Source organism: Antedon bifida, chromosome 3 (assembly GCF_963402885.1).
Source record: "Antedon bifida chromosome 3, ecAntBifi1.1, whole genome shotgun sequence".
NCBI lineage: Eukaryota > Metazoa > Echinodermata > Crinoidea > Comatulida > Antedonidae > Antedon > Antedon bifida.
Genome location: NC_136228.1, coordinates 6,201,555 through 6,229,527, shown reverse-complemented (window position 1 = coordinate 6,229,527; position 27,973 = coordinate 6,201,555). Strand labels below are relative to the sequence as shown.

The following is a 27,973-nucleotide window of genomic DNA, read 5'->3' as shown; positions in this document are numbered from 1 at the left end:
ATAGCGCTTAATAAAAGAAATTAAAAAAACATAAATTTTAAGACAAAAAATAATAATAAAAAGAAAGTGACTAATAAAAATGTCCAAAATGGCGCTCCATATATAACTACAACATTTTATTGGTCTCTGTGATATATGACGTCCAATGAAAACGCTTAATTCCGCGTCACGTTTAAAAAACGTAAACAAAAAGCTGACAACACAAATCGCGAAGGAAGGGTTTGCCGATCGAAAAAGTTTCCAATAAGTTGGCCAAAAGTGCCTCGTAAGTACATCGACATGAACATATTTTTTCTGTGTTCATTTATAGATAATTATAAAATATGATATTTTAAGTTACTGAGATTGTCTAAACCAATTTATGCATGTTATTATTGCTAGGCCTATAAGATGAGTACCGGGCCAATCAATCAATGTCGACTGAAAGAGTAGAGTGGGTTGTGGTGGGTGGGCCTACAGTATGCCTAAGCAATAAATGAGTCTGCTGAGGCAAGCCAGCATAAATAGAGGCACTGTTTATTCCTTTTAATTTAGCATGGGCCTAGAATTTTACTTTGAATAACCGGATCTAGAATAATAATAATTTTAGATTTTAAAAAAAAGGCCAGATCTCTGTCTAGCCTAGGCCCCCTAGTTATAATTTTTTTAAATGCTAATGTCATTTCAATTATTATTATTTTTTTCTGCAGTTATCTTAAGATGACAATTGAGCGTGGCACAACAAGGAATGCTTCACCTCCGCTACATGTTCACGTTGACAAGGCCACACCCGTACATGTTCATGTCAAAAAGACGGGAAAGAAGTCTTCTACAGCCTCTGCCGTTGAAGTATTTATAGACTTTTTATATTCATAACCACCTTGAGGAGGTCTATCTCTAGTTGAACATAAAATATTGATTATTCAATTTTGCTTGTCAAAATACTAATAATAGTATAATTATAGTCTTTTGCATCAATAATACAAGATACCTTTTCTCATGACTGCTGCAAAAAAATATATGTATTTTGTTAAATTTGTGGTATCGCCATTCTAATATTTTCTGCTTTTCCCAACAATTTCAACCTTGACTGCTGGCATGAATTGAAATGGAAAAGAAATGTGTACAAAACATACAAGTTCATTTTTACTCTCGTTTGTATACAGGATAGACTGAAATCTACCAAATCACAGCTAGGACGTTACTCATCAGGGAATGTACGCCCATCCTCGTCTCGGGGACCATGGGTGCCAGCTCCTGGACGAAGTACCAAAGCCAAACCATTGGCATGGGAGGTAAGAAATCAATTACTAAATAAAAAACACTTAGCTAAATACTAAGAAATTAGAAAACTTAAAAAAAGAAAAATGATTGAATTGTTTTAATAATGTATTTGATTCTTTATTTTTGTAGAGTTCCAGCCATCGACTGGAGTTGGGAGCGCCGGAGCAAGATACGGTGTACTCAACCCTACGTGTTGAAGATCTAGACTCTGAAGTAGAGGAGGACAAATATAGGCTGTACGAGAAAAAAATTGACAGTTTAATGTCAGAGGTTGGCCAGATGAAAACGGAGGTAATGTTAAAAGAAACTCATCAACATCTTTCCTCCATTCACCCTTCAGTAGATATATTTCCAAACTAGGAACCAAGTAATAATTTTAATGGCCTTTCAAAATTATCATACTATTGTCAAGATATAGCATGGTCGAACTCCATGGAGGTACACCCTTGGGCTGATGAGCTAACATGTCTGGTGGTTTTCTGAAAAGTCTGGTATTAAGAATGTGTTTTAATGGTAAAAAAGAATTTTAAAACTGTTTGACCTAAAAAAAAGTTTTTAGAAACTTCAGAAGCTTTAAGCTCTGTCTACACTATCAAACTTATGTGAGCTTTATTATTGGATCTTGTTAACTTTCCTTCTGTTTTTGTTTAACTGCTGTCTTTAAAAAAAGACCCAAATTTAAAATTCTAAATGAATATAATGATGTTGTTATAAATATTGAGTAATAATAAATTCAAATGAATATTGATTATGTAATACTGTAGCAAAGGGTATAGTCAAACAGTAGTAGTGTAATCAATCAACCGTAACGGTCTTATTACCTGGTGATATCTTTGTTAATTACGTATTCACTTTTTTAATGTGGTAAAAAACAATAAGAGTCAATTAGGCTTAAATTGATTATTTACAATTGAATAATTAGGTTTGAATTGATTCAGTCATCTGAGATAATTAATTTGATTAGATGATCTTGTTTTCATCAATGCAAGGTATATTAGTATTGTATTAGTTCAACTTTTGCGAGGCAAGATGTATATACTTATGTTAAATGGTTCAAACATATCTGTATAGTGTAGTACATTATAAGTCATAATTGTAAGTCTGGTATTTTTTTCCGGTTTAATTATTCAATTTCTGTCGGGAAAAGCATGAAGAAATTTAAGAAAGAATTGATGCTGTCAAAATAATAATCACTTAATATTGTTGTTTCTAGCGTGAACTGCAGAAAACAAAACGTGAAGCGTCTCGAGCAAAAGAAGAGTTGTTGCTGTCAAAGAAACTGCTGGAGGACCAAGAGGAAGAGATACTGGATTACAAACAAGAGCTGCATACGACAGAGCGGCAGAGTAAGACACTGCAGGAAACGATGGAGAGAATGGAAGATGAGATCAACCTATCAAGGTAAGAAGGGTGATGGACAGGGATGATAAGTGGAGGATATAAGCTGTTAGGCTCTGTCTACACTATCAAACGTTATGTGACAAAAGTGTGATGTGCCCATATATGGACATGATGATGTCATATCACTACCATATTTTGGCATGGGCACATCACACTTGTTGGTCACATAAAGTTTGGTAGTGCAGACAGAGCTTTAGAGTTAGTGTTTGTATATTGTTATGTTGATGTGAAGTTTGCTGTACACCACATAATGTAGTTCTGAAAAGAACTGTTAAGTTTCAATCGTCCTCAGGATTGAGAATCATGGATACTGTGGAACAATCAATAGAGGGTGGACATTTGTAGTTCCCATATTTATTGAAAATTAATGCTTGACTAATTATTTCAAATAATTTTGCAACACAGGACAGAGCATGATGTTAGTCGATCAGAGCGTGATCGTTTGATGAAGCAACTTGTAGAGGTTGAGATGGATGCTGGGGCGGCCGTTAAGCAAATGAATGAGCTACGCAGGACTGTTCACAGGTTCAAAGAGGTACTATTTTTTAAGCTCTGTCTACACTTTCTAAACTAGTTTGACAAAAAAGAGTGTGATGTACCCAAATATGGTAGTGATATGGCCAAATATGGTAGTGATATGACATCATGTCCATATATGGGCAAATCACATTTTTGTTGTCACATAAAGTTTGATAGTGTAGACAGAGCTTAAAATGACTTTCTTACTTTTCTTACCATTATATAACAAATTTCTTCATAGACACTTCCGTATCAGATATGTCTGTATATGTGTTAAAGTTTAGTAAAATATTTTCTTTCTTTTCTATTTGAAGGAAAAACGAATGTCTTCCCACGATGGCAAGATTTTGACAAAACAGCGAGATCTCCTCCTTGATAAACTGAATGATTTTGAAAATACTAACAGAGTATTGCGAAAGATGCTTAGGGATCATCATCGAAACAAAGTAATTTAGTCCTTTATGGACATTATACACACAATATTTATTGATTGGAAATTATTATTAATTGTACCTCATAAATATTAAGAATTCCTTTCCTAGTAAAAACATTTTGTGCTTATATACTACACATTAAATGCTAAAAAATTCTGAAATTTTTTTATAAAAAAGATGATTGCCTGACGGATAGAGATAGGTAATTTCAGAGGACCTATTAAACACGATTACCATCATGGACATGGAGGTTTTATTTTTTACCTCCATGATTACCATACTGCTTTGTTGGCCAAAGGATAGAATGAGCAAGTTGTAATAATAATACTGTAATACGTCACATAAGACTATATTTATAATGACGTAACTATAACAGTGGCGGATCCAGTGTAAACGAAACTAGATGATTGGTGGGATAGTCCGTAGTAGATATAATTTGAAATAGTATAGGGGGCAGAGTGTCTAAAAATGCAATTTATAATCCGATATTTTATCAACAGGCTTCTCGAGAGCAAGTGGATGTACAAAGAGACGTTCTGCTAAAAAAACTCACCGAATCCGATGCCACGAACCAGAAGCTACGCCTGTCGATCTTGGACAGGGAACACGATGTGGAATCTTTGAAAGCGATGCTGGCTGCAGAAAAGGGACAAAGCAACACGATGCAGGATCTCCAGTCCTCTCTGGAATCCACCAGAGCTCATCTGCAAAACCAGCTGCGGAAGAGAGAAGCAGATTGCAACCGGATGGCAGTGCAGATCAGGAACATAGAGAACCAGCTGGAACAGGAGAAGATTGAGGTGGAACATCTGCAGGGACTTCTTAGTGGCGCGAAAGAGAAGGCCATTGCGGATAAGGAAGCTCTGAAGAAAGCCACGAGGTACAAAGTAGTGCTTGATTAATTAAATGACATAAATATTATTTTTACTTGAAAGATTAGAGTTATGCTCTGTCTACACTATCAAATTTTATGTGACAAAAAAAAGTGTGATGTGCCCCAAATATGGGAGTGATATGCATGCATGGGCACATCAAATTTTAAAGTTTGATAGTGTTGACAAAGCTTTACTCTATGTCTCATCATTTTTCCATCTCTTTCTTCAGAATTCAGAAACAAAGAGCTAGCAGAAGTGAGGATGCTGTTGATCAATTAAATTCTCAGGTTCTTGAACGAGAGGCTCAGATTGCGGACAGCGTGGCCGTGATAGAACAGTGGAAGGCAAAAGCATCGAAATTTGAACGTGAAAAGCTGCAGATTGTTCATGAAAATGAACTACTTTCCCAGTAAGTGTTGGTTATCAAAAATGAGTATTTATTAAAGTGTTAAAACAAATGCAATAACAAAAATGTGATGTGCCCATATATGGACATGATGATCTCATATCACTACCATATTTGGGCACATCACACTTTTTTTTTGTAAAAAAAAGTTTGATAGTGTAGACAGAGCTTTAGCCAATAATATGTTTTTGTTTGGATTATGCAATGTTAATTTGTTTTGATCTTTACAGACGTGTAGAAGATCTCCAAGGAGCTCTGCGAGAGACAGAAGTAGCTGGTCGGTCTACGCATGAAAACCTGAACGTACAGATTGCTAGCAAAACTGCTGAAGTGACCAGTCTTAAACTTGATAATGAAAGACTCAAAGTAATTTATACAAACTTGAGACTACTTTTCACATACATAATACATATTTGCATTTATATATTTAACTTTAAAACTACAGTAATTAAATCTTTGGCATTTATTAATACTACATGAAAATGGAGAACCAAATAGCATAGCAGCGCTATCTACTGCATGTATTATTATATAATCGGTACTATATATTCATTTGGTGTTTTGGCAGGTAACTTTGGCAACGATTGAAGACAAGCTTAAGTTTTCGAATTCAGAAATTGACCAATTAAAATCAACCGTAGGTCAATATGAGTCACTAATGTCTGATCAAAAGACTCGGGTAAGTGAAGCTGTTTGATGTATTGATAAAAAAATCACCATAACTACTTCATCATTTTGACATTTGACCAACCAGCATAGGTGTTTAGCACCTGTTTGGTCTTTCCTTGCCCCTTTTGTAATTTTTTTGTCTTCTTTGTATTGTATATGGCAGAAAATTGAATAAATAAAAAAAAATTAAAAAAAATAAACATGAGAGAAGAGAATGATGGTTGTAATTTTGACATAAATTGTACATAAATAGAATATAGATAAAAAGAATGATTTATAGTAAAGTTTATTAAAGTAAATGAAGGGGAATGACCTGCAGCCTAAATAGTAGACAACATGCATAACAACCTTTATTCTTCTCCGGCACAAACGGTAACTTTGTGTCAGACAACTGCCAACAAATGGCACATTCGTATGTCCATCAAGGACAGAGATGGACCAGTACACCGAGGTAATCCCCTACTCCCCCAAAGGATATACTAGGTTCTTTAAAGCCAGATGTGTGAGGCATCAAATAAAATATACTTAATTTAGATTGCCTTCTATATTTATTCCTTTCAGATGTCCAAGTCGCAAAGAGAGGCTGCTGACGCTAATTTACGGCTGGAAAGAGAAGAAAGAGAAAAGTCGCGCATCCTGGATGAGAGTCATTCTGAAATAGAAAGGGTGTGTTATGCTTTCTAAATCTATATATTTGGGTTCTGTTTTGTTTTCCGTACTTGGTGAACTTTCAATTTTATACTGGTACTGTGTTACTAGTTTTCTACAAGTGTTTTCTTTGTTTTTATCAACAACAAAAAAACATATGAAATGGGTAATACACAAGGCCGTAGTGAGAGGTTAAAAACAGACGAGGCAAAGATACTTTAAATATAATTATTACTATAAAATATGACGATCTGTGCTGGGGAATTGGTGTGGGTGGTGAAAATGTCATGCTGGCTATGGCCCCGATACATTTTCTATCTTTTTATCAATACCTTTTTGTATTTTACATAAACGTAGAATGTTCCTAATAATTGTGAAAAGTGGTTTTCTAAAGTAAGTAGACTGGTATCTTTACGTGCATGCATTCACTTCTATAATTTGTTCAATGTGAACAAAGCATGTTTTATTTTCTATTGTTCATTTATTTTCTTAAGCTCTGTCTACACTATTAAACTATTTTGACAAAAAAATGTGTTGTGCCCAAATTTGGTAGTGGTATGCCCAATTATGGTAATGATATGACATTATCATGTCCATATCTGGGCAATCACATTTTTTTGTCACATTAAGTTTGATAGTGTAGACAAGGCTTTAACTTTATTGCCAGAAAACAGATATTAACAAAAAAAATGGCAATAGAAGGTTTAAAAGTAGATTACTCTCTTATTTGCAGAATTGTTTTTTTCTTCCCATTGGAATGTGTACATTGTTTTTTACTTTTTTATGTTCTGTTCCATGTCTTTTTTGTTTTATATGTTTCTGCATGATTAATGTTGGGTGACACTTTAATGGTAGCTGGGATTATGTTTAAATCTTGTTCTTAGCATTTACAAGTGTAAACCTCTTTTTATTGTGCATGTTTCAAATTTACTCTACCAGGGTTAGAAGTTCGTGCCCTGTCTACACAATAATATGTCATCAGGTTCAATTGTGGCATGTTACAATTGATTGGTAAAAAGCAAAAAGATCATAAGAGCTGTCAACATATATAGGGTTTACCAAATCCTATACAGTACAGCCCCTACTTTGGGACACCCATATTCGGGGCACACCCCTATTAATGGGACACTTTAACATGAATAAGAGGCAATATGTAACACTTTGGCTAGCACCTGTTAAGGGGACACTTACCTGTAAAATAAACAAAGAAATACAGCCAACCTCTGTTTAGGAAACATTTTATTGGGTCCTGAACTTGTCCCTGGTTCTACAAAATATTGTTTTTAGTAACTTTTGTTTATTTTTGCTTTCAGGTTCGTTCACGTCTTGAACAGCAACTGGATGACCTTCAACCCCTGCCAGAAATGTTGCGATCGTCGGAACAACGTCTGCTAGCAGCAACAGAGCGACTGACTGCACAGGAAAAACGATCCTCGGAACAAACCCAACTAATCACTGACATTACTGTAAAGGTACACCAGCCATAATGAAACGAAAAATTATTTCACCTTTTGCAGAGTAGATTTAACTAAACTAGAATTCCTTCCAATTCAGGTGACACCTCTATTTGGGGTTAAAATTGTGTTGTTGTCCAGAAATGTTCCTTTAAACTACTTTCACATCACACCGGATTCGGTCCAGAGCCCTGAGAAAAATATCGAGAGCATTTACCATGCTTTAACACCGAGCATGAATTTGGTTAATTCATTATTCATGCTGACTGTTAAATGGTTAAATAGAAAAACAAATTCTGGAGGTAACGTGCTAAATGTAACAGTCTTTGGGAAAAAAGGCTTTCTATTGTGGTTTAACAAACTTTTACATTATTTGATTCCAAAATAGTTTTATCTCGTACTGTACATTTAAAGGTAACACATCCAAATGCCAACTTTAAGTCAATGGCTACCAGATGTCTCTATGAGACGGTTATTTGAACCAGTACCAGTAATACATTAGGAATACACACACAGGACCAGCCTGTATAATAATTACCTACCCTATGCTATTACATGTATTATATTTTATGATAGATGGACCAGCAGAGAGAACAGTTGGAAGCTATGCGGGACAAGTGGCACCAAGCTCAGGATGAATGCCGTACGTTGAGATCGCAAATTGAACCTCTAGAAAGGTAACAACTAAATGTGTTTACATTGTGTGAAGATCGCAGTGTTTTTATTCTCTAGTAGGCAAAGCTCTGTCTACACTATCAAACTTCATGTGACAAAAAAATGTGATGTGCTCATATATGGTAGTTGTATGCTTAAATATGGTAGTGATATGACATCATCATGTCCATATATGGGCACATCACATTTTTCACATAAGGTTTTATAGTATAGACAGAGCTTTAGTCAGCCAATGAGAAGATAATGGGTTGTGGGCACTAATTGTGATATGTAGATGCAACTCCATGGTTGTTTGTGCAAAATGGTATGAAAATAATTGTTTTTCAAACTGCTTATTTGTTTTCGTTATTAGAAAATCTCATGAATTTGAAGTCGAGAATCGGGATATGCATGGTCTACTGAGCAAGAGAGAAGAGACGCTTCGTCAGAATCAGGTAATATACTTGTCTGTCTAACCATAAATCAGGACGGGTCCAAGAACGGGAGCGGCAATAATAGGTTGCACCTATAATATTAATAGTAAAAAAAGTTCATAATGTCATATATAGCTATAACTCCCTGGATCCATCCTTAAGCTCTGTCTACACAAACTAGTTTGCCAAAAAAAAGTGTGATGTGCCCAAGTATGGTAGTGATATGCCCAAATATGGTAGTGATATGACATCGTCATGTCCATATATGGGGCACATCTCTTTTGTCACATAAAATTTGATAGTGTAGACAGAGCTTAATAATAAAATCAGGAATTATATCCAACACATTACAAAGTGCATTTCTTCCACAGCTTGAAGTTGAAGATAAAAACAGAGAGCTAGCTAGCCTAACAAGACAACTAGAACAGTCTATCGCAGATAACCGTCGAATGGAAGAAGAGTCTCGCGAGAAGTCTATCGCGCGTGAGCGTAACTGGCATGCAAGAATCCTGGAACTCGAGTCTCAGTTGAGTCGAAGTAAAACGGAATCTGTTCAACTGCGACGAGGAAAGGAAGAGGTTAATAAATAATGCTTTATGTTTTTTCTTTTGGATGGTTTTTCTTTGTGTGATACAGCTGGCACCAAACGGCACTCATTCATGCGTCCACAACAGGGGTACACTGGGGTGGTTCCCTACTCTTTTGAAATATACACAATCTAAATGTATACACTTTGTGCATCTAAAACTTTTCATAAATTCAACTAAATTCTAAAGCTCTGTTCACACTGTCTACACTATCAAACTAGCTTGACAAAAAAAGGGTGATGTGCCCATATATGGTAGTGATATGACATCATCATGTCCATATATAGACACATCACATTTTGTTGTCACAAAGTCTGATAGTGTAGACAGAGCTTTAGAATACACATGTTTCAATAGTTTTATGGTCTTAAAACAACCTGTAATAGAGAACTTTATAAATGCTTTTTGTTAATCATGTATCCAACACGTTTTTGTCTTTTCAGGGAGAACGCAAGTTCAACTCTAGGTTACACGATCTAAAAGATCGCCTAGAGCAGTCACACAGTACTAACCGCAGCATGCAAAACTACGTGCAGTTCCTAAAGAGCTCGTATTCTAATGTCTTTGGTGACACATCTCTAGCGTCCTCTCCATATCGACCTCGATCACCAATACACACGTAAAACAAGTTTCATTAATAAAAGAAAACGTATGATGATAGGAAAATTGAATAAATGATTTCTATTGTTAGAAATTTTAGGCAACAAAATTAATGCTATAGTTGGTATATCTATGCACTGTTTTTAATATTAAAATTTATATATTTTTTTGTTTTAAATAACATGTTAATATGAGAAATGATCATTATTTTCATAATTTTATTAATTTTAAAAGAAATAATGTTTTTCCAAATGTTTGAAAAATGAATTGAATTTTGCTGTAAATGCATTTATCCAACGGTGATAATTTATACAATAAAGATTTAAACTATGTGTAATTTGTGTTTTTTGGTTTTATAATTTTGAACTTGTTATGGGCCATGGTAAGTTATCTGTAATGTTTGTGCCAAATAAATAATTAAATTTTAATCTATTCTTCTTGTGGCAGAAGAGATTGTGTAATTATTTTGGTCAAAAAACCCCAAGTATAATTTTTGAAGATGTATTATCCTCCAAAACATGAAAAAGTAAGATTAAACCAGACTTTAAATATGTCATTTTGCAGCTTCGATAAAGTTGTTCACTTACGTAGAAAAAATAATGAACCATATGGAACTAATACATTCTGTATTCTTAGTTTAGATCTTAGCATAATCTGAAGCTCTGTCTACCCTATCAAACTAGTTTGACGAAAAAAGTGTGATGTGCTCAAATATGGTAACGATATGCTCAAATATTGTAGTGGTATGACATCATCGTGTCCATATATATGGGCACATCACATTTTGTTGTCACATAAAGTTGGATAGTGTAGACAGAGCTTAATGTATTGTATACAACACACATCCCTCTACTAGTCTATCCTCCCTCTACTAGTCTATCCACCCCCTCCTATGTTTCGATCCCCTACCCTACACATAAAGTTGGATAGTGTAGACAGAGCTTAACGTACGGTTCTATTGAACGATTTATAGCATTACCAAATTGTTCTCCTTCTGAGCTAGATGTTAGCGTGATCGTATGCACGGTACTATTAGACGATTTATTACATTAGCAAATCAAATAACACAGAAAGAAATACATTAATATTTGTGAAATGTTCAATGATTTATCATCATGCTTTTAAAACACAAGACTGTCGAGTGAATTTCTGAACTCCAGAAATCATGTTATAAACACGAAATATAAGGCAGTCTAGTAATTCAATTAGCACATTTATAAATGCGTTGAGCACTATTGACAGTATTATCTCCCCACCCCCGACACCCCTAATTTCTTCCAGCTCTTGTTTTGTCTTAATTACATAAGTTAAACGTCGCCCTCTATGTGTTATTGATATTCATTAGAAAAAAAATTATTATAAAATAAATTAATGATGCGTAGACTGGTAATATGCAAATGAAATCGAAAATAAAAACAATCCCTCCTAAATTAGGTACATCTAACCATACACCATATAATAGAGTTTCCGAAATCAGAATTTATTATTATTTAATTGGAGTACTGTAGGTTACTAATTAGCCTACAAAATACGTATATATACACACCCCTTCCCTAATTGTGTCGTCGTAAATTAGGTAGAACGGCTAGCTGTCAACAAGTGTGGCAGTACAGAACCTGTTTACACTAATGTACCTTGCATGTCTCTCGTTGTCATTGGGCATCACCGCCCTTCCGTAAAAACTAATGAACAGTAGCTGAAGGAAAAGCCAAGGGAGGAAGTAGACATAAATCAACGTCAAAACTTCGAAAATCGGACACTATTTAACACACAAACAAGTTAAAAACCCAATAAAACTAGGGAAATACTGAGTGATATATCGATGATGGTAATATACTCAAAAAATGTTTTATATAAGCACCCCCTTGTCTTCAAGGTTATCACAATTTTGAAATAAATTATTTGGAAAAACTGGTAGAATTATTGGAGTAGGCGTATATTTTGAATTATGGTACTGTTTTGCAGACTACCACCCGGACGCAGTCGCAAATGTTGTTATGGGATATTCAACTATAGGAATGGCGATTTTGTCTCTTTTCTTCCATTATCCTCTCAGTCTCTATTTTCTGTTGTTGGGGAGGGGGAAGGAAGAGGGGGTGGGATCCATCAGAATGGTCCTCCTTATCATCAATAACATCAAGATTGTCAACGGGTTGTTTTCTTTTTCAAATTAAGCAATAACTTAATGGCAAATAGGTAGACAACTTATCTGTATTATCGCTCTAACTAGGGCCCGTCTGCACCCTTTCCCCTCCTTGACCATTAAACTGTAATTTCCCCAATTGAACTAATTTAGACAAATTTATCTTCTTGATATTGTAAGAGTTGTTAAATGTTTACTTTTTTAATAGTAATCCTGGAATTCGTACGCATCAACAATTTCTTTTGTATCTGAATCACTCCTCTGTTCTTTGTAAAGAAGAAGAAAAACACTACCAAATCATTCTGTAATTTCAATATTTATTCAACTTATCTAGCTGGAATATACTTTAATAGATGAGATAACAAACACGTATCTAAGTGGGTCTAAAGTGGGTCCGTCAAAATGTAAGTGCCTCTCAGTGAAATGTCAATGAGGTTGTTTTTTTAAATAGAATAGTACGTTGGTTTAATCTGAACCAAATATTTAAACATGCGATTTATATAACCTTTTACCACACAATAGGGATTTAAACATCTGTGTGACGTCATAGTATCGTGTACAAATTTAAAAAATCCCAAAGTGTTCAGAATAACAACGGTATTGTGTTATTGTGATAGGTAAAGTTTTTTTGTTGTTCTAGAACTCGACGACGGGGCTGTCTTGTATTGGATGAGGATTCATTCCCACTGGACCTCAAGTTCATTAATCAGATAGGTAGGCCTACGTGTTATCTCAAGTTTGCCCTGCTGTAAATTGTCACTTATGTGGCATTATAACGAAGGTTGAACACCCTCAAACAAGAATTGGAGGCTCTAAATACCTGAAATGAATCAGACAAGGTGAGTGAATACTCAAGGATATCTCTTAGCTATTAATTAAAATAATGTAAATAATTCTTTCGTAAGTATAAATTGCATAATGGTGTAATGATGCTGTAATCAGTACAAATATGGACACATGGTTTACCCCCAGGGGTGTGTTAAAAGGCCAGGTCATGATTAATAGTCCTTTTTTGCCTGTATGAAAACCGTAAGGAAGAATTACGTCTAGTTGTCTGGTTGTTATCGATACAATGTTAAAAATTAAAACCATTCCTGAAAAGGTTCGGTCGAAAATACAATGGTTTTAAAATAATAAGATTGCATGTTTAACAGCTAAGGGCGCTGCGGTAAGACTGGGGTTGCTAAAACAGCCAGGGGCGCTTGGGCTACACTGAGATTGCTAAAACAGCCAGGGGCGCTGTCTGCGATTTGATGGAACAGCCAGGGGCACTGTCTGAGCTGATGAAACAGCCAGGGGCGCTGCGGATACCGGGATGGAAAATCACATGGTTACACATATAGCGTGGTCTAACTCCTCAATATAAATCAGAGACATATTGTAGTCCCAGATGTAATACAGTTTGACGTAAAACTAGGTAATATATTCCACTTTTAATGCGACTCAATATAAGGGTTACGAATTACTGGAATGTCAACGACATGCCATCTCGTACAACATCGCCTAATGGGGTAAGTTGGCAATAGTGGAAATATATATTGTTGCAAAAAATAAATATCAAATCCGCCAAACAGGAGAACGGTTTTTACGAGTGACACTAATTTATCGAAGTGGCTGCATGGCAGTTATTACGACATAACCTAATTTAGATGAACTGGATATTAAAATATAACCGGTTTAGAAGCTTGAGATATCGGTTGTTTTTTCGGCATAATTCTTTACGTCCTTGTCGATAATTCAACGTTGTTTAATGGTTCGTAAATGCGAGGACAAACTTGTTATTGATTGTCCACCGTTCATTCATTTTAACTTGGTCCATTATCAAAGACACGTTCCATGTGTTGTGCCGTAAATGTCCTGCTAACTCGTATAGGCCGCTTTGACACCTGCTCCTCCTGCTAGATACAGTGTTTGGATACATTTCATGAGGTACGTACGTATGTGTGATATAGCCTAAATTTATTAGGCCCATAATAGGACCATGTTGCAGGTTTATTGTTTCATTAAAGTTGCAAAGAACATCCGTCGTATGTCTTTTCATTACATTAATCATGGAAAATAGATTAAGATAACGAGGTCCATTTATGTACTGTGCATCGTACGCTGCGCAACACCGATACAGCTGACGTCTTTACCAACCAAGAGAATCGGTTTTGGCGCTCAGGTTCACGGTACCAGACGACTGTATACTGACCAAAGTAAGTCAACATCTTCCGTTTCTGTTTTCATTTACTCTAGATCTGTTCACAATTCAGATGAGTTATTGCCAAATCAACCAAATGACGTTCATCAATAACATATCGTCGGAATCGGCCTCACCGACAGAGAACAATAACAACAATAGCGGAACAATGAAGTCACGTGAGCAGGTAGGCAAATGTCTTTTAAGTGTACCGACTATAAAGGGATACCGGTACACCCTTACTGTGGACTTGGGACTGGCACCGGTATAGTACAAGTGCGGGTGGAACCTTACGGTACCTTTACATTGTAGGCGCCGGTATCGGGTTGATTTGAACCCCCACCCACCCCCGCCCATGCCCAGACAATGTTGTACGTCATTTTACATTTGTTTCCCCTGCGTACTGCTCAGGGGTCCGATAAGCTCAGGGGCACCTGGGTTTGGGGCACCTGCCTGGGTTTAGCCAGTGAGTGCTCAAAGCCGTTACGTCATCCACAGTACGGTGGTTCAGACTGTCACATTCACATGGCAAGACAACATCGGAAAACGTGGAACTGTCAACTTTCGTCCACACCATCATAAAAAACACCGGACTACAAGGAAAGAGTATAATTTCACTCTTCACTGGGACTACACTATAAGTAGGCCTACATACGAATTTAATTATCTTCACGATGAAAATAAGCGAGTACTATTTATTGTTCAGACGATGAAGTAAAATGCGAATGCCTATTTTACAAAACGTACCAATGCGGTCCTACTTTCCGACACAACTATCAGGTCTCAATTAATCTAATAATGTAAAGTCTAGGCTATCTGATCGTAAATAGCATCAGATATCATTATAAACCTACAGACACTATTGTATAACAAACAGAATATTCAAATCAAATTAGGCCCACACAACTCTTGTCTGACACAATTCAATTGTATTCTGCTTTGTCCTTATTATTAACAATACAGATTTAGTACAGAACGGTACTGAGTGGCTCCGGTAGGCGCTTAGCTAATCACGCGGAACGCACACTAATCACTTTGACATGATATTAGTGATCAGAGCGATAACTTAAAATGGGATTGTGCGAAAATTATTATTGTTAAAAGAACACAAATGGATTTCAGCATTCCGTCGCGTGTTGTTCTATAAATGGTACAATGATAACTAGACAATGAAGCTATACACCATTAAATCTTTATCAGTTAAAATGAAATTCCCATGTCTGTCATTTTAGAGTATCCTGAGGATCAGCACGAAATCAAAAAAATAGGAATAACTAAAATAAACTTCAGTCTTACGCAGAATAAAAGCAAAATAATTTCTTATACGAAACTCACTAGCCTACCTACAAGGTAAATCGTATTCGGGATACCAATGGTTCGTATGAAACGCCAATTGGAATTGTAAGACAGCTCCTTAAACTTGATATATAATATAGTAACACGTTATTCTTGAATTATTTTATTACAATCCTAACAATAAATAAACAAAGGCGTGTTTTAAATAAATCCTTTATAAATGTTATCGAGATCCGGTGATTGAACACGGACCTCTAACTCCAAAACTTGTTTCCGTACATTCTTACCTTTTAACCAATTAGAGTGGAGTAAATGACCTTGACTGTAAGTTGAACTCAGGGTCACGTTCATGTCAGAGCAATATTGTAGATTGGTAAATTGTATTGCTCATTTTGTGGTTTTATACACATCCAGGTGGAGTATTATCATGGGGGAACCAAAATATCTTTTTTTAATGGGCGTGGTGCATAATGGTGAAATATTTTTTTTAATAAATGGGCGTGGTTCATAATAGCTACGTTTTGTACGTGTTTATTTTCATGATGTGAGGAATCGTTTAAAATTAGATTACATCCGTGAGATAAGAGCTTGTATAAACATTTATAAATAGGTTTATAAAATGAATGAAATCAAAACACAAAAGCTAGCTCATAATTAAACTAATATAAAAGTGTAAATTGATGAGGAAATAGATGGAACATGTTTCAATAATTATGTAATCTGTATCGTATTTCCTGTATTACTGCAGTAATAAAAGTTATCAAAGCATACACAGGAACTCGACAAGATAAGACAATATAGATCTACTCTAGTTACTGTATAAAAATAGCCTTATTCGTGCCATGGAGAAATAATAGGCCTACAGAAATCGCAGTGTAGGTAACTAATGGATAAGGTCTACCACACTTCAGGTAATATAACAAAAATGACAATTTGTATTCTAAATTTAAAAGGTATGCAAAAACTACACCCACACAGATTTGAAGTGTGGGTAAATATACACGGTTGGCATGCTAAATTTTCATAACAAATTTTCTCGCTCTATATAGTAAACAGGCCTACAAATTCTTCGTTTAAGCAATAAATTGCCTCGCGAAAATTGTTTGCACGCGATATAAATGCCTACAATCGGAATTCAACCAATCGCCCACATTAAAAATACAATGGATCATAAAAAACACACCCCACTTAATAATATGAAACTAAACAACTTAACAAGCAATCTAAATATAGGGCCTATAAATATTTAATTTGAACGAAAATTTTACTTTTACTTTTTACATTTTAGCATGGAGTAACTTTTAGAGCCATCCTAAAAATAGTTTTAAAATAATTGATAAATAAAAAATGAATGGGCGATTGTCGTCGTTTCCCAATTAATAGTTTCCTCCAGATTAAGTAGGTCAGATTCATCAATTAAATGGATTCAGTGTTAAAATGATTATTAGCGATTCAGGGGAATCAGGTTGGTCACGTCCAGGTCCCCGGGCCACTAATTATTAATCATAACAATATGTTCATTTATTTGTTCATTTATTTATTGGATGACTCTACATTTATTTAATTAAAATTTGGTGTAGTTAGTTCTGATTGTACACAAAAATACCTATAGACATCATTATAGTACAGTATACAATATCAGTATCCAAGATCGTATGCAAAATCTGTAATACACAATCACATAATGTATCACATTATGATATCATTAAAAGACAGTTCGGTGTAGTTACTAGTTCTGATTGTACACAAAAATACCTATAGATATCATTATAGTACAGTATACAATGTCTATCCAATATCGTATGCAAAATCTGTAATACACAATCGCATATGTATCACATGTGACGGCGTCACCGATTATTAGGTACAGTGCCGAGAATCGATAGCTTAAAGACATGAAAAATTAAGATTAATTAAATCAGACTTTGAATAGGTTAATTTGTAGCTTTAATAAAGTTAATCATCTCTGTAGAAAAAAAAAACTGTTAAAAAAATGTTTTCACTTATAAAATTACAAAATAAATTGTTAAATTCAACCAAAAATACACTGGTTGGCAGCCAATTTGACTATTGTTTGCTTTAAATTACAGTTTTTCCATGTAAATAATTTCAAAGTGAATAACTATTATGCGACATTAAAATGGGATATTCTATAAAGCCTATATCTTTAATGCGACAATAAGTTCAATTCAATTGATTTACATCGTAATTACAATTAACATAGTAAGTCGACCGAACCTTACTCTTTATCATATCGATCAAGATACAATACAAATTGCTTTCAAATTAGATTTGTACACAAGATAAATGTCCTTTTAAATGTAAAGATAAAGAGTAGATAGTTAATTGTTCTTGGCGGGAAAAGCTTTACCCTTTTGACTGCGCTGTCTGTCGAGATAAATGTTATCGGCGCCAAATGTAAATGTCGCGCATTGGGAACGTTTAAAACTACGGACACGTCGTCTGCGACACTTACAAATCTATTTTTAAATACCATTTTAGTTAATAACAACATGCCCCCATTTCATGTATTTTCACATATTATAAAAATACATTTTAAGCACAACATTAACAAAATTTGTTTGAAAATATACCGACGCCCTTTAGCAATAAAACTAAATTTAGTGATTTTATTTTTAGACGTGATTTCTCTAGTAAATGTATTATTGTTAATGCGATATCGTAAGATCTTTTATTGTTATTATTTTCAAAGCATATGTTTCAGTTGGTTCGTAATGAGCGTAAAACTTAATCAAATATTGTTAGTTTGGTAATGTGTATACATTAATTATACTACATGTCGTTATCCCACGCTCTGGTAACAAACTCATGTATTCGGTCAGTATCATTTACAAAAGCTACAGGTTAATTATCCTTGGTTCCCAGCAAAAATAAAGGCTAAAGGGGTAGTCGTACCAGGTGGTTGGGTTTGGAGGGGAGGTTATACCACCTGGAGCCACCCGTTCACCTGTCATAATAATATAGCTTGTATACCCGTATGTACCGTGTGTTTGCTGAAGCGCGGTGATAACACAAAGGATGTATTCAACACCGCGGGGGATTACGGCACACGCAACACAAGTAAACAGCACAAAATATCATCGGAAGATTTAGTTAACCGTTTACCGCCGCGCGGTGAACACCTAGTGAAAATTGCTGGCAGGAAACCGTTTGAAGTTTGTGTTATAAAAGGGGAAACTAGCGTCGAACTTGTTAAATCAGTTTAGTCTGCACTAGCAAACAGGTTGTGTTATTTGTTATGCTTGTTGTCTGACGTTCATAGTCAATATGGTACTTATTAACCTGTTAACGCGAAACCACGCTGTAGTTGAGAAGGAAAACCATGTAGCCCTGGTAAGATTATTTATTTATTTATTTACATACTTTCGTTCATTAGTGGGAGAGGGGGAAGGGAATCGATGCATGAAATTTATTTGTTTACCTCCATGGTCGATGCTTAACATGGGTGTATGGTGATATTTTATTTCAAAAAGTACAAAAAAAAACTCACTAATATAACGGACGATGTTTGTTTTGCTCTGATTGTTTCTTCGATTGAATTGTATTTAATAACGTAAGATTTGTCCTAATTAATACCATTATGTGCTAAGTCACCTAAGTCCGGGACCTTAACTGACCATGGGAATTAATTGGACGAAAACACGAAAATGTGGACCTTAATAACTGACCATGGGGAGGTACTTGATTGGACGATAACAAGTTAATAATACAAACGTTGAAGACTTTTAACCTTGTGTTGGATATCATTATTTTTTGCATGCAATACTTGTATCCTTGTTTACATAGTTAAAGGTCATTTATGGTACTTGAAAATGGTTACGTTATAATTACGACAATGATTGCTGCACCCTTTCAGTACTACAGGAACTATAAAAATACAAACAGAATAACAATTGCCAGTTTCACAAAGAATTCACTGTTCTTTAACAAATGAACGAGTGAAAGGTTCTTGTCTAAAACTTTCCCTAAAAAATAATAGCTCATCTATATCTGTGTTAATGGGAAATTTGCTTTCTTCGTGTTTAAAGTGTGTAACATGATGACTTAGCATTGAACACTCTTATAACAATTCGTTAACATTTATGTGAAAGGTTCTTCTGTGAAACTTTCCCTGAAAATCAATTGTTCATTCTATATTATGTCAACGGGGATTTTACTACACTTTTCGTGATTAAAGTTTGTAACACGAAGACTAAAGAATTTACAAAACAATTATTATTCCATGGAGTTATTACGAAGTTTATGTCAGTATTTAGAAAACGATTGTGTTTTAAGTAAACACATTTCAAAGCACTGTTACATAATCATTGATTGACAACGTATCAATCATTAATGTTGATTTTACTTTTACACATAATACACCATTCTGACATTCTGTGGTTAGCTGCCAATCAACAAAATACGTGTTGTTATAAACATTTTTGTTGTTTTTTTTTGGATTGACATAATTGTCGTTCAAGCAAGCATCGAAATAGTTTCGATCAAAGCAACACATAATTGTTTTAATCAAAAAAATGTATATAAAAATGTAAAGAATCTACAAATAAGTTACAGAAGAAAACAATATTGGAAACATTTAATACGGACTTTTACGTCATGTAATGATTTGAGACAATAAGAGCAAGATAATGTGCTATTCTTCTGTCTTTTGTGGCCATTCATAACACAATATAATTGTTCAATAATAATAAACCTTTGACTTTCCTTTCGAAACTAAAATTGTGAAAGAAATAATTTATGTAAAAACAGCATATAATTGTTTCTGTGTTAAGGGTTATATCATGAAGAATTAATAGTTTACCGAGCACACGACCACCGCTATGGCCCAATGAGCACATTAACTGTGTATCTTGGGAACCATTACGATTCAATGCATAATTTATATACGAGTATTTATTTCTAACGCTGTGTTAATTTTTCATTCTCTTTGCAGCTACAAAGGGAGATAAAACACCTCGAGTATAAACTGAGGCAGAGGAACGATCAAGTGGAAGATTTAACAAAACGACTTGAAATGCAATCGAGCAAAACAAAACAGCTGATTGCAGGCTGGAAGCTGCAACTACAAGACAAAGAGAACACTTTAGAAAAACAACTGCAAGAAAAAGACACACAATTGAATCATATCTGCGCTGAACTTATCCACTTTGAAGCAACATTGAAACGAGAAAGAAGTTGTATTGTGAATCAACTGAATGAAAGAGATAGGAAAATAAAAGAACAAGACAGAAGAATAAAAGAACAGGAGAGAGAGATAAAAGCTTTGAACTCTGCAAATGAACGGTTACTCGAAAGTTTACACGAATCTAGAATATCTTCCTCTCCACCGTCTTCACCAGCATCGCCGTCATCTCTATCATCATCACCACCAGTAATGTCTCCGACCTCTCCAGCAGCAATGTTTTCGACCTCTCCAGCAATGTTTTCGACCTCTCCATTAAAGTCTCCGACCTCTCCAGCAATGTCTCCGACCTCTCCACCAGGAGTCTTACTGAACAATAACGATGTCTTTCCAACAAAATACACACACATACGTCACACCGGACGTTCGAGCTCACCACGGACAGTACGATTTAGTGAAGATGTGTTAGATAATGAGGAAAAGAAAGTAACTCCAAAGCCTGCTATGAGAGTTCGCAAGATCTCTCTACCTGCTTATCGACTACCAGAAAATGAGGAAGACATTGTTAGGTACTGCTAATTAACCTTCTTTATCAGTGAACTCGCCAACTGGTTGTTAATTCTTTCACTACAAACTTAATTTGCAATAGGAAACCACGTTCATTAGGCTTCCTGTCCTGGGCTTTACTTGGTAGCTCACAAGGGACAGCCGCCTGGAGATATCATTTGTACATAAACGACTCATTGGAGATACGACGTAGGTGCTATTTAAGTGTGTTTATTGTGGACATTACCTGCTGGGACCTCGGGAAGTTTTAATGAACATTTTGTCATTTATACGTCATACAAGTCTCAGTTTCGTAAATAAGAGTGATTTAAAAGAGAATTGAATAATTATAGAGATTTGAGGTTTCGGGACCGAAATGCATAGAATGTATGGAACTGAACCCTATAGAATTAACAAGGAGGGGATTGTTGTCATGATTGACCAATAGGAGGCCAATATAGACCCTGATTGACCAATAGAAGGCCAATATGGACCCTGATTGACCAATAGGAAGTCAATGTGGACTTTAATATGAAGTTAGGTGTCATAAAAGCCGGTGTGGCTCTAGAACCCTTCGTATATGCGTCCATATTGACAGAATGTGCAATAAAAGAACAAAACGTAAACAAATTAATGATTTAAGCTTGGTTCCCGCAACGCAATAACGTAAGCGCACCTCAAGTAATTTGACCAATCACAAACTATGGATCATTCGAACTGTCACTTGTCATTGGTCAACTCACTTGCGTTACGCTTACGTCATTGAGTCCTTGTGGGAACCAATCTTTAGGTACAGTAAAGGGCGTTCACAGTGTTTGTCTGTAAACATTGATGGAATGTGTTATTAAAACTATGTAGTAAATTTGCTCTGTGGAATAAATATGTAACCGCAGGAAGCGAAGATGTAATTTATCACAACTCAAAATTTGTAATTGAAATGTAATTGTTTGTAATTAAAAGGCCAAAGGTCAAAGTTAAGTATTTACAAAACAAGACTGAATTCAAGTGAAGTCAGAGTCTTACGTACTTATACAAGTTGTTGTGTACAGCATGTTATTTAAGATTATTTTATATACAGGTATTGTAAAATATGGATTATGTAAAAAAAAAATTAAAATTAATGCAAAAATACAATAAAATTTTAATGAAAAAATATAGAGACGTGTCACTGTTTTTTGTATGTAAAAAATGTGTTTATATTCAATGGAAACGCAGCTATACAGTTTGGTTCCCACTTACGCAACACAAGATTCCAAGAATGTTTTTACGGTTACGCAGCGCAAATCTATCCAATCACCAGCGACGGGCCATCCGAACTTGATGACACTTCGTTTTGTGATTGGTTAAATTACTTGCGTTGTTCCCCTTGTCTATAGCAGGAACCAATAATTCTATTGCTTCAGTTTGTGTTATAAATTGTTGATTTTTTTTAAGAAGAAACGAATTTACTCGATTTCATTATTGAATATTTGTCATTTTAAGTTTGTTTTCCACTAATTTGCAAGAGATGACATTTTGACATCAGTGCGTTACGTCCTAGTGGTCCAACCAAGCTTTACTATGACATCGTCACTCATAATGTACCAATATTAAATTTGGACACGAAACGTAAACGCAAGCAAGCCTATCGATCGTTCTGCATTAATGATGTTTTCGGTTATAATTATCACACACAACAGTGACGATCAATTTTACTGGGACAAGTTACAAGTACAAATGTCAAGCTTTTAAATAAATGTTTAAATAGTAGGCTCACTTTTACGTGATTGACGTGTCCCCCAGAAACTTATACTGGATTTAGCCTATTGTCTAATTAATTAAGTACGCTATTCGTATTGTGTCGAATAGTCTAGAACTTGGCGCGACATTGAGTTGCGTATTGTCTGCATTTCTTTGGTTCCAGTCACTAATCTTAATTTAAATTGACACAACAATTTGGTAATTACTAAAAGAAACAAACTTTAACCGCCATGTGTAGGCCTCACATAATAGGTCTTGAGTTACGTGTGAAATACAATATAGGTACTAGGTCTTATAGCTGCAGGGATACTAGGCCTACTCCTCTATGAATTAATAATTATTAATTAGTTGCGACAGAAATGATAAGACTCCGTGTTACAATCATGAAAGAAAAGACTGAAACTAGAAGTTATGCCTTATGTCCGTCCGAAATTGTACCGTCACCGCGTACACGGCATCACGAAAGCGGCACGCGTCGTTCAGTTTCACTTGAGTTGGATTGAATAAGTGTGAGATCGACATTTTCTAAGTGATATTGTCAACACCGGATGGCATTAACAATGCATTCAATACCTGGTAATCTTGTTTGTACATTTTCCTATATTTAGGTGGAATGTATATGAATGTATGAATATTAGCTTAGGCTTAAATCGTATCTAATCTGTAGGTATTTGGTAAAATATCAAGCGTATAGTGTTTTTCTCACCATTTCAAACGAAAAACAGATTAAATCAGAAATATTGAAGTGGGTGGGAGGAGGAAAAGGACTAGAAATAAATATAATACAAGACAAGATATTATTATAACAATAACTTTACCAACAATCATTGCTGTTGAGTACAAGTTAAGCTCTGTCTACACTATCAAACTAGTTTGACAAAAGTGTGATGTGTCCAAATACGGTAGTGATATTCCCAAATATGGTAGTGATATGACATCATCATGTCCATATAATTATGAGCACGTCACATTGTTTTGTCACATAAACTTGGTAGATAGAGTGTAGATAGAGCATGGAGGATATGTATATTTCCTCCATGGATAGACCTTAAGAATATTATTTATAGCCTACTTGATAGCAAAGTAGACTCGAGAAGAAACAATTGTCAGAGAGAGATGAAAATTTCTCATTGTTCCATTTATTATATTCAAATATTTAACTTTTACGCGCATTCGACGTCACATTTAGGCCTACAGTTTAACATTCATGTAATTTGAAAATTACAGCATTTGCAGAAATTGAACCTTTGGGTATTGCACCTGCTAGTTTTTAAGAGAGTAGCGATTTTTTGGAACAAAAGTAGGTTGTTTTTTGACGCCAAAAACCGACACGCAGTCGCGCCTTTAATAGTTTATCGCACTCCTTGGTATAGGCTAGGGCCTAGGGTATGGTGAGACTGCAGGAGATTAACAAATTATTTAAAAAATGTAATATAAATTCATACCGTAAATACTGATGAAGAAGCAAGTGACGGTATAAGGGAGTGTCATTTTTGCTCAACGTTACTTTGTACCATAAGTTCCATAATATAACATGATCAAAACCCAAGCGCCCTTCCAATAGGAAACGGACTGACACATTCTAATCACATGAATTTAAATGAGTAATTAATTTGCAAAACAAACATAACTACGGTCACCCGATTCCCAGTGCTGTAGTTTTAGTTTGTTTCTTTATTTCCATTCACAAAATCATAAACGTACATAAATAATCATTACAAAACAAAAGAATGGATGTATGTACCTCCACATACTATCTATTTCCAAAGTATCATAGGAATATTTAGTTACTCTAGATACATGTAAACACATGTGATGTTGTATTACCAAATATTCCTATGATACTTCAGGAATAGATAGGCCTACAGTTAATCGGCTGCTACGGTATGGGTTACAAGATCAGTATGCCTGATTTATACAGATTTTAAACTCCGTTAAAGGTTCAACTTATAATTTGTGTTCAACTGAGAGTTTTCTTTCTAAATAAAATTTGTTCCAAGCAGTATCCTGGGAGGTTTATAAATAACATCGTTTCGCAGATTCCGTTTGCAAAATAAACTAAAACAAAAGAAAGTTGGCAAGTCAAACAATTTTCATATAAGATGAAACAATAATTGTATTCGGTGAAAGATGAAAATGTGTAGTATTTTCAATTGCAAATATAACTTTTCATCTTTCACCTCATAACATCATTAATTCGTACCATTGCACTCATAAACATTCATTATTTTTTTTTGAAAAACATGAAAATAGTGTAAGAACATATTATTGATGAGTTTTAGGGTTGCACATTGGAGAGTAAAGCAAACATCACATTCGAAGAGCTCGGACCCTCGGACATGTCAGGAGTAACTCCTGACATGTCTGAAGGTCAATGTCATAGGTCTATGACCTTTACACTTTTAGGTCTGTTTTTAAAATTGTATAGAAAAGGGCGTATTGTTCTTCACTAGGCCTATATTATTTATCAGGGGGCTTGGGTTTAGTGCCATCAACGGAATGCGGTTTGTCTCGCGTGGACCGACAGTTGACACGCACTAAGCTACTGCACCTGCTGCCGTGGAAACCTACCCTACACGTTAGGCACGACATCCGCACATAAAATCAATCAACAAGATATTTAGTGAGCTTTTTTTAAACGCTCACAAACAAAACTGAACGTCAAAGTATTTATGTAGAAGACGCTTAATTGTAAATACTGTGACGTACTCCACACAGTACATTGGCATTGATATGGATCAAGATGGAGATCAGTTTTAAATGATAGATGATTTGTTTTAATTTCGGAAATCTTCAATTCAATTGCCTGCCCTGTCGCGCCGAATTATCACCGTTGTTGTTGAAATAAACGTATGGATGTGTTGTGACGCAGCGCTTTCTTTATCATAAAGTTTATAGATTTAACTAGAATTTCGAGGAAAAATGAATTGAAATACATACAGATCATTAGGCCTAACTGATGGCTGGCATGGGAATTGACCTCCACGACCTGTAGCATGGAATATAAACAGGCCTACTCGCTACGATCGCGACCTGTGGCATGAGGGAGCTGAGCCTGTCCAAGAAAGTGACTAACTTTTTCCCTCGATATTCGTAAATTTCTTATAATTTTAGAGTTTCTAAAGTTCTTAAAACATTACGAAACTTACTTCCATTTATTCTATGGATCTTCTTTATACATGTAGTAATATAATTCCAATAAAACCAAATTGATACTTCATAGTTCAAGAACTCTCCCGAAAGAAGCTTATTTCTCCGCTAACACACTACTGGGCAGAGTAATAAGACACATACAGGTGGACTACAGGTTTTGATTGATGCAGATCGTATGCAAATGCTAGGAATTCTGAATAATTAGTTTAAGAAATTTAAAGTCAAACAAGGATCCACATAATCAAGAACATTTCTTTATATTATAAAGAAGTGTTCTTGCAGCAGCAATGGGTGTTGTGAGTGTTAAATACCCGTACGAATATCAATATTGATTATTAACTAATAACCTAGCCTAAGTCAATGAACCTAGAACAACTTAATGCATAATTGTTATTTTCGGAAAATTAGAAAAACTAAGCAATAACGTTATTGGCAAAAATCCGTCTAGCATTAAAATGAAGAACAATACGTTTCGATCGTTTTATAATATAAAAGGAGATGAAAACGTGACTTAATTAAATTAATATGTTAAAAAATAATTTTGTGGATACTTTATATTATTGGCCTACGTTTGAAGCATTTGAGGCCATGGCAAATGTATTCTACTGCAGATACTGCAGTAACTATTCAATTCAATTCAATTATCTCTTTTCGTCAAGCACTCTGGCTCAAAAATTATTTGCTTTTCACGACGTATATAAAAACATTAAAAATATGATAAAATGGGTAAAATACAAACAGTACGACATCAAGGGGTAAAAAAGGCAACACATACAACATTAGATAAGGTTAAAACATAGCAATATAGTAAAAAATATCATACAAATGTATAGAACAGTGTCATATAAAAATTGGATAAAAAGTATTTTCACCTCGCAACAAAATTTGCATTAAAAAGCCTCATAGCAGATTGGAGAAAAGAATTTATTAGTTTTCATTATAAGGAAGCGAATTCTACCACTTCTGTTAAAGACAACATTATTTGTTGACTACAACTACATTTTTAGCAAGCTTTTGTTTTGATAAACATACACGTCATTGTTTATTGCAGTCACTGTCTCATAAACCTGTTTACTGAAACAAACTAAAACCATACGTTATTGCAGTGAAAATGAATGTTATCAAGCGAATTTAAATTTAGAATTCCTGGAAATGGCATTCGATACCGTCGTACTGAAATGAATTGATCACGTTCGAGCAGTTTTCCTTATACAGTATTACCAAAATCCTAACAACTTATCTTAACAATGTATTCAACTTCCTGGGAGAGCTTTCAGGGAAAAAAGAGTATTATTTATAATTTTTGTACGTAAACAAACTCATAAATTTATTTTTGTTTTAAATTATACCTAACATTGAACATATGATCATGTTTTATAAGAATATCAAGCTAAATGAAAATCATGGGTAGGACTAATTAGAATTTACCGAGATCGTTAGACAAATGTGGGTAGTAGGGTTGTGTGTTGTTGTATACAATACATTAAGCTCTGTCTACACTATCAAATTTTATGTGACAACAAAATGTGATGTGCCCATGGACAGGATGATGTCATATCAATTAGCCAAGGCACATCATACTTGTTTTGTCAAAATAGTTTGATAGTGTAGACAGAGCTTTAGTCTCCAATTCTAGTGTTGACAGGCATTTCAACTGTTCTCGGTGATCATGTGAGGAGATAAAACAAATTGAAAATCGCATCCCTATCAGTCCACGTGAGGTTGTTTCACATGCATTTCTAAGCCCCTCTTTCCCTTTTAAAATAAATACCCATTTCCTTTAAAATATTTCTAAATGATTCGGCTATAAATGTGGTTGTTTTGCC

The 27,973-nt window shown here is 35.0% G+C and overlaps 2 protein-coding genes and 1 long non-coding RNA gene across 5 annotated transcripts; 2 read left to right on the top strand and 1 right to left on the bottom strand.

Moving 5' to 3' along the window:
- Positions 1-123: 123 nt before the first annotated feature.
- Positions 124-10,224, top strand: LOC144838625 (outer dense fiber protein 2-like). Of its 2 annotated transcripts, XM_078694051.1 has the most exons (18): positions 124-265; positions 690-828; positions 1,146-1,274; positions 1,393-1,554; positions 2,477-2,664; positions 3,070-3,199; positions 3,498-3,629; positions 4,118-4,497; positions 4,722-4,901; positions 5,129-5,264; positions 5,467-5,577; positions 6,129-6,233; positions 6,573-6,608; positions 7,529-7,687; positions 8,246-8,346; positions 8,697-8,778; positions 9,129-9,335; positions 9,788-10,224. In XM_078694051.1, the coding sequence occupies exons 2-18, from the start codon at positions 700-702 to the stop codon at positions 9,965-9,967; spliced, it is 2,547 nt and encodes an 848-aa protein (XP_078550177.1). In that variant the 5' UTR covers positions 124-265; positions 690-699; the 3' UTR covers positions 9,968-10,224. The 2 variants fall into 2 exon arrangements, with proteins under 2 accessions (XP_078550177.1, XP_078550178.1); XM_078694052.1 differs by lacking the exon at positions 6,573-6,608 and having other exon boundaries at positions 125-265; positions 9,788-10,223.
- Positions 7,438-26,267, bottom strand: LOC144838627 (uncharacterized). Its single transcript, XR_013611674.1, has 2 exons — positions 26,144-26,267; positions 7,438-7,860 (listed from the first exon to the last, which is right to left on the bottom strand). It is a non-coding gene; the product is annotated as an uncharacterized LOC144838627 (long non-coding RNA).
- Positions 13,840-22,388, top strand: LOC144838626 (uncharacterized). Of its 2 annotated transcripts, XM_078694053.1 has the most exons (3): positions 13,840-14,016; positions 14,326-14,456; positions 20,520-22,388. In XM_078694053.1, exons 2-3 carry the CDS (start codon positions 14,343-14,345, stop codon positions 21,285-21,287), a joined length of 882 nt encoding a protein of 293 aa, XP_078550179.1. In that variant the 5' UTR covers positions 13,840-14,016; positions 14,326-14,342; the 3' UTR covers positions 21,288-22,388. The 2 variants fall into 2 exon arrangements, with proteins under 2 accessions (XP_078550179.1, XP_078550180.1); XM_078694054.1 differs by lacking the exons at positions 13,840-14,016; positions 14,326-14,456 and adding an exon at positions 18,692-18,919.
- Positions 26,268-27,973: the final 1,706 nt, after the last annotated feature.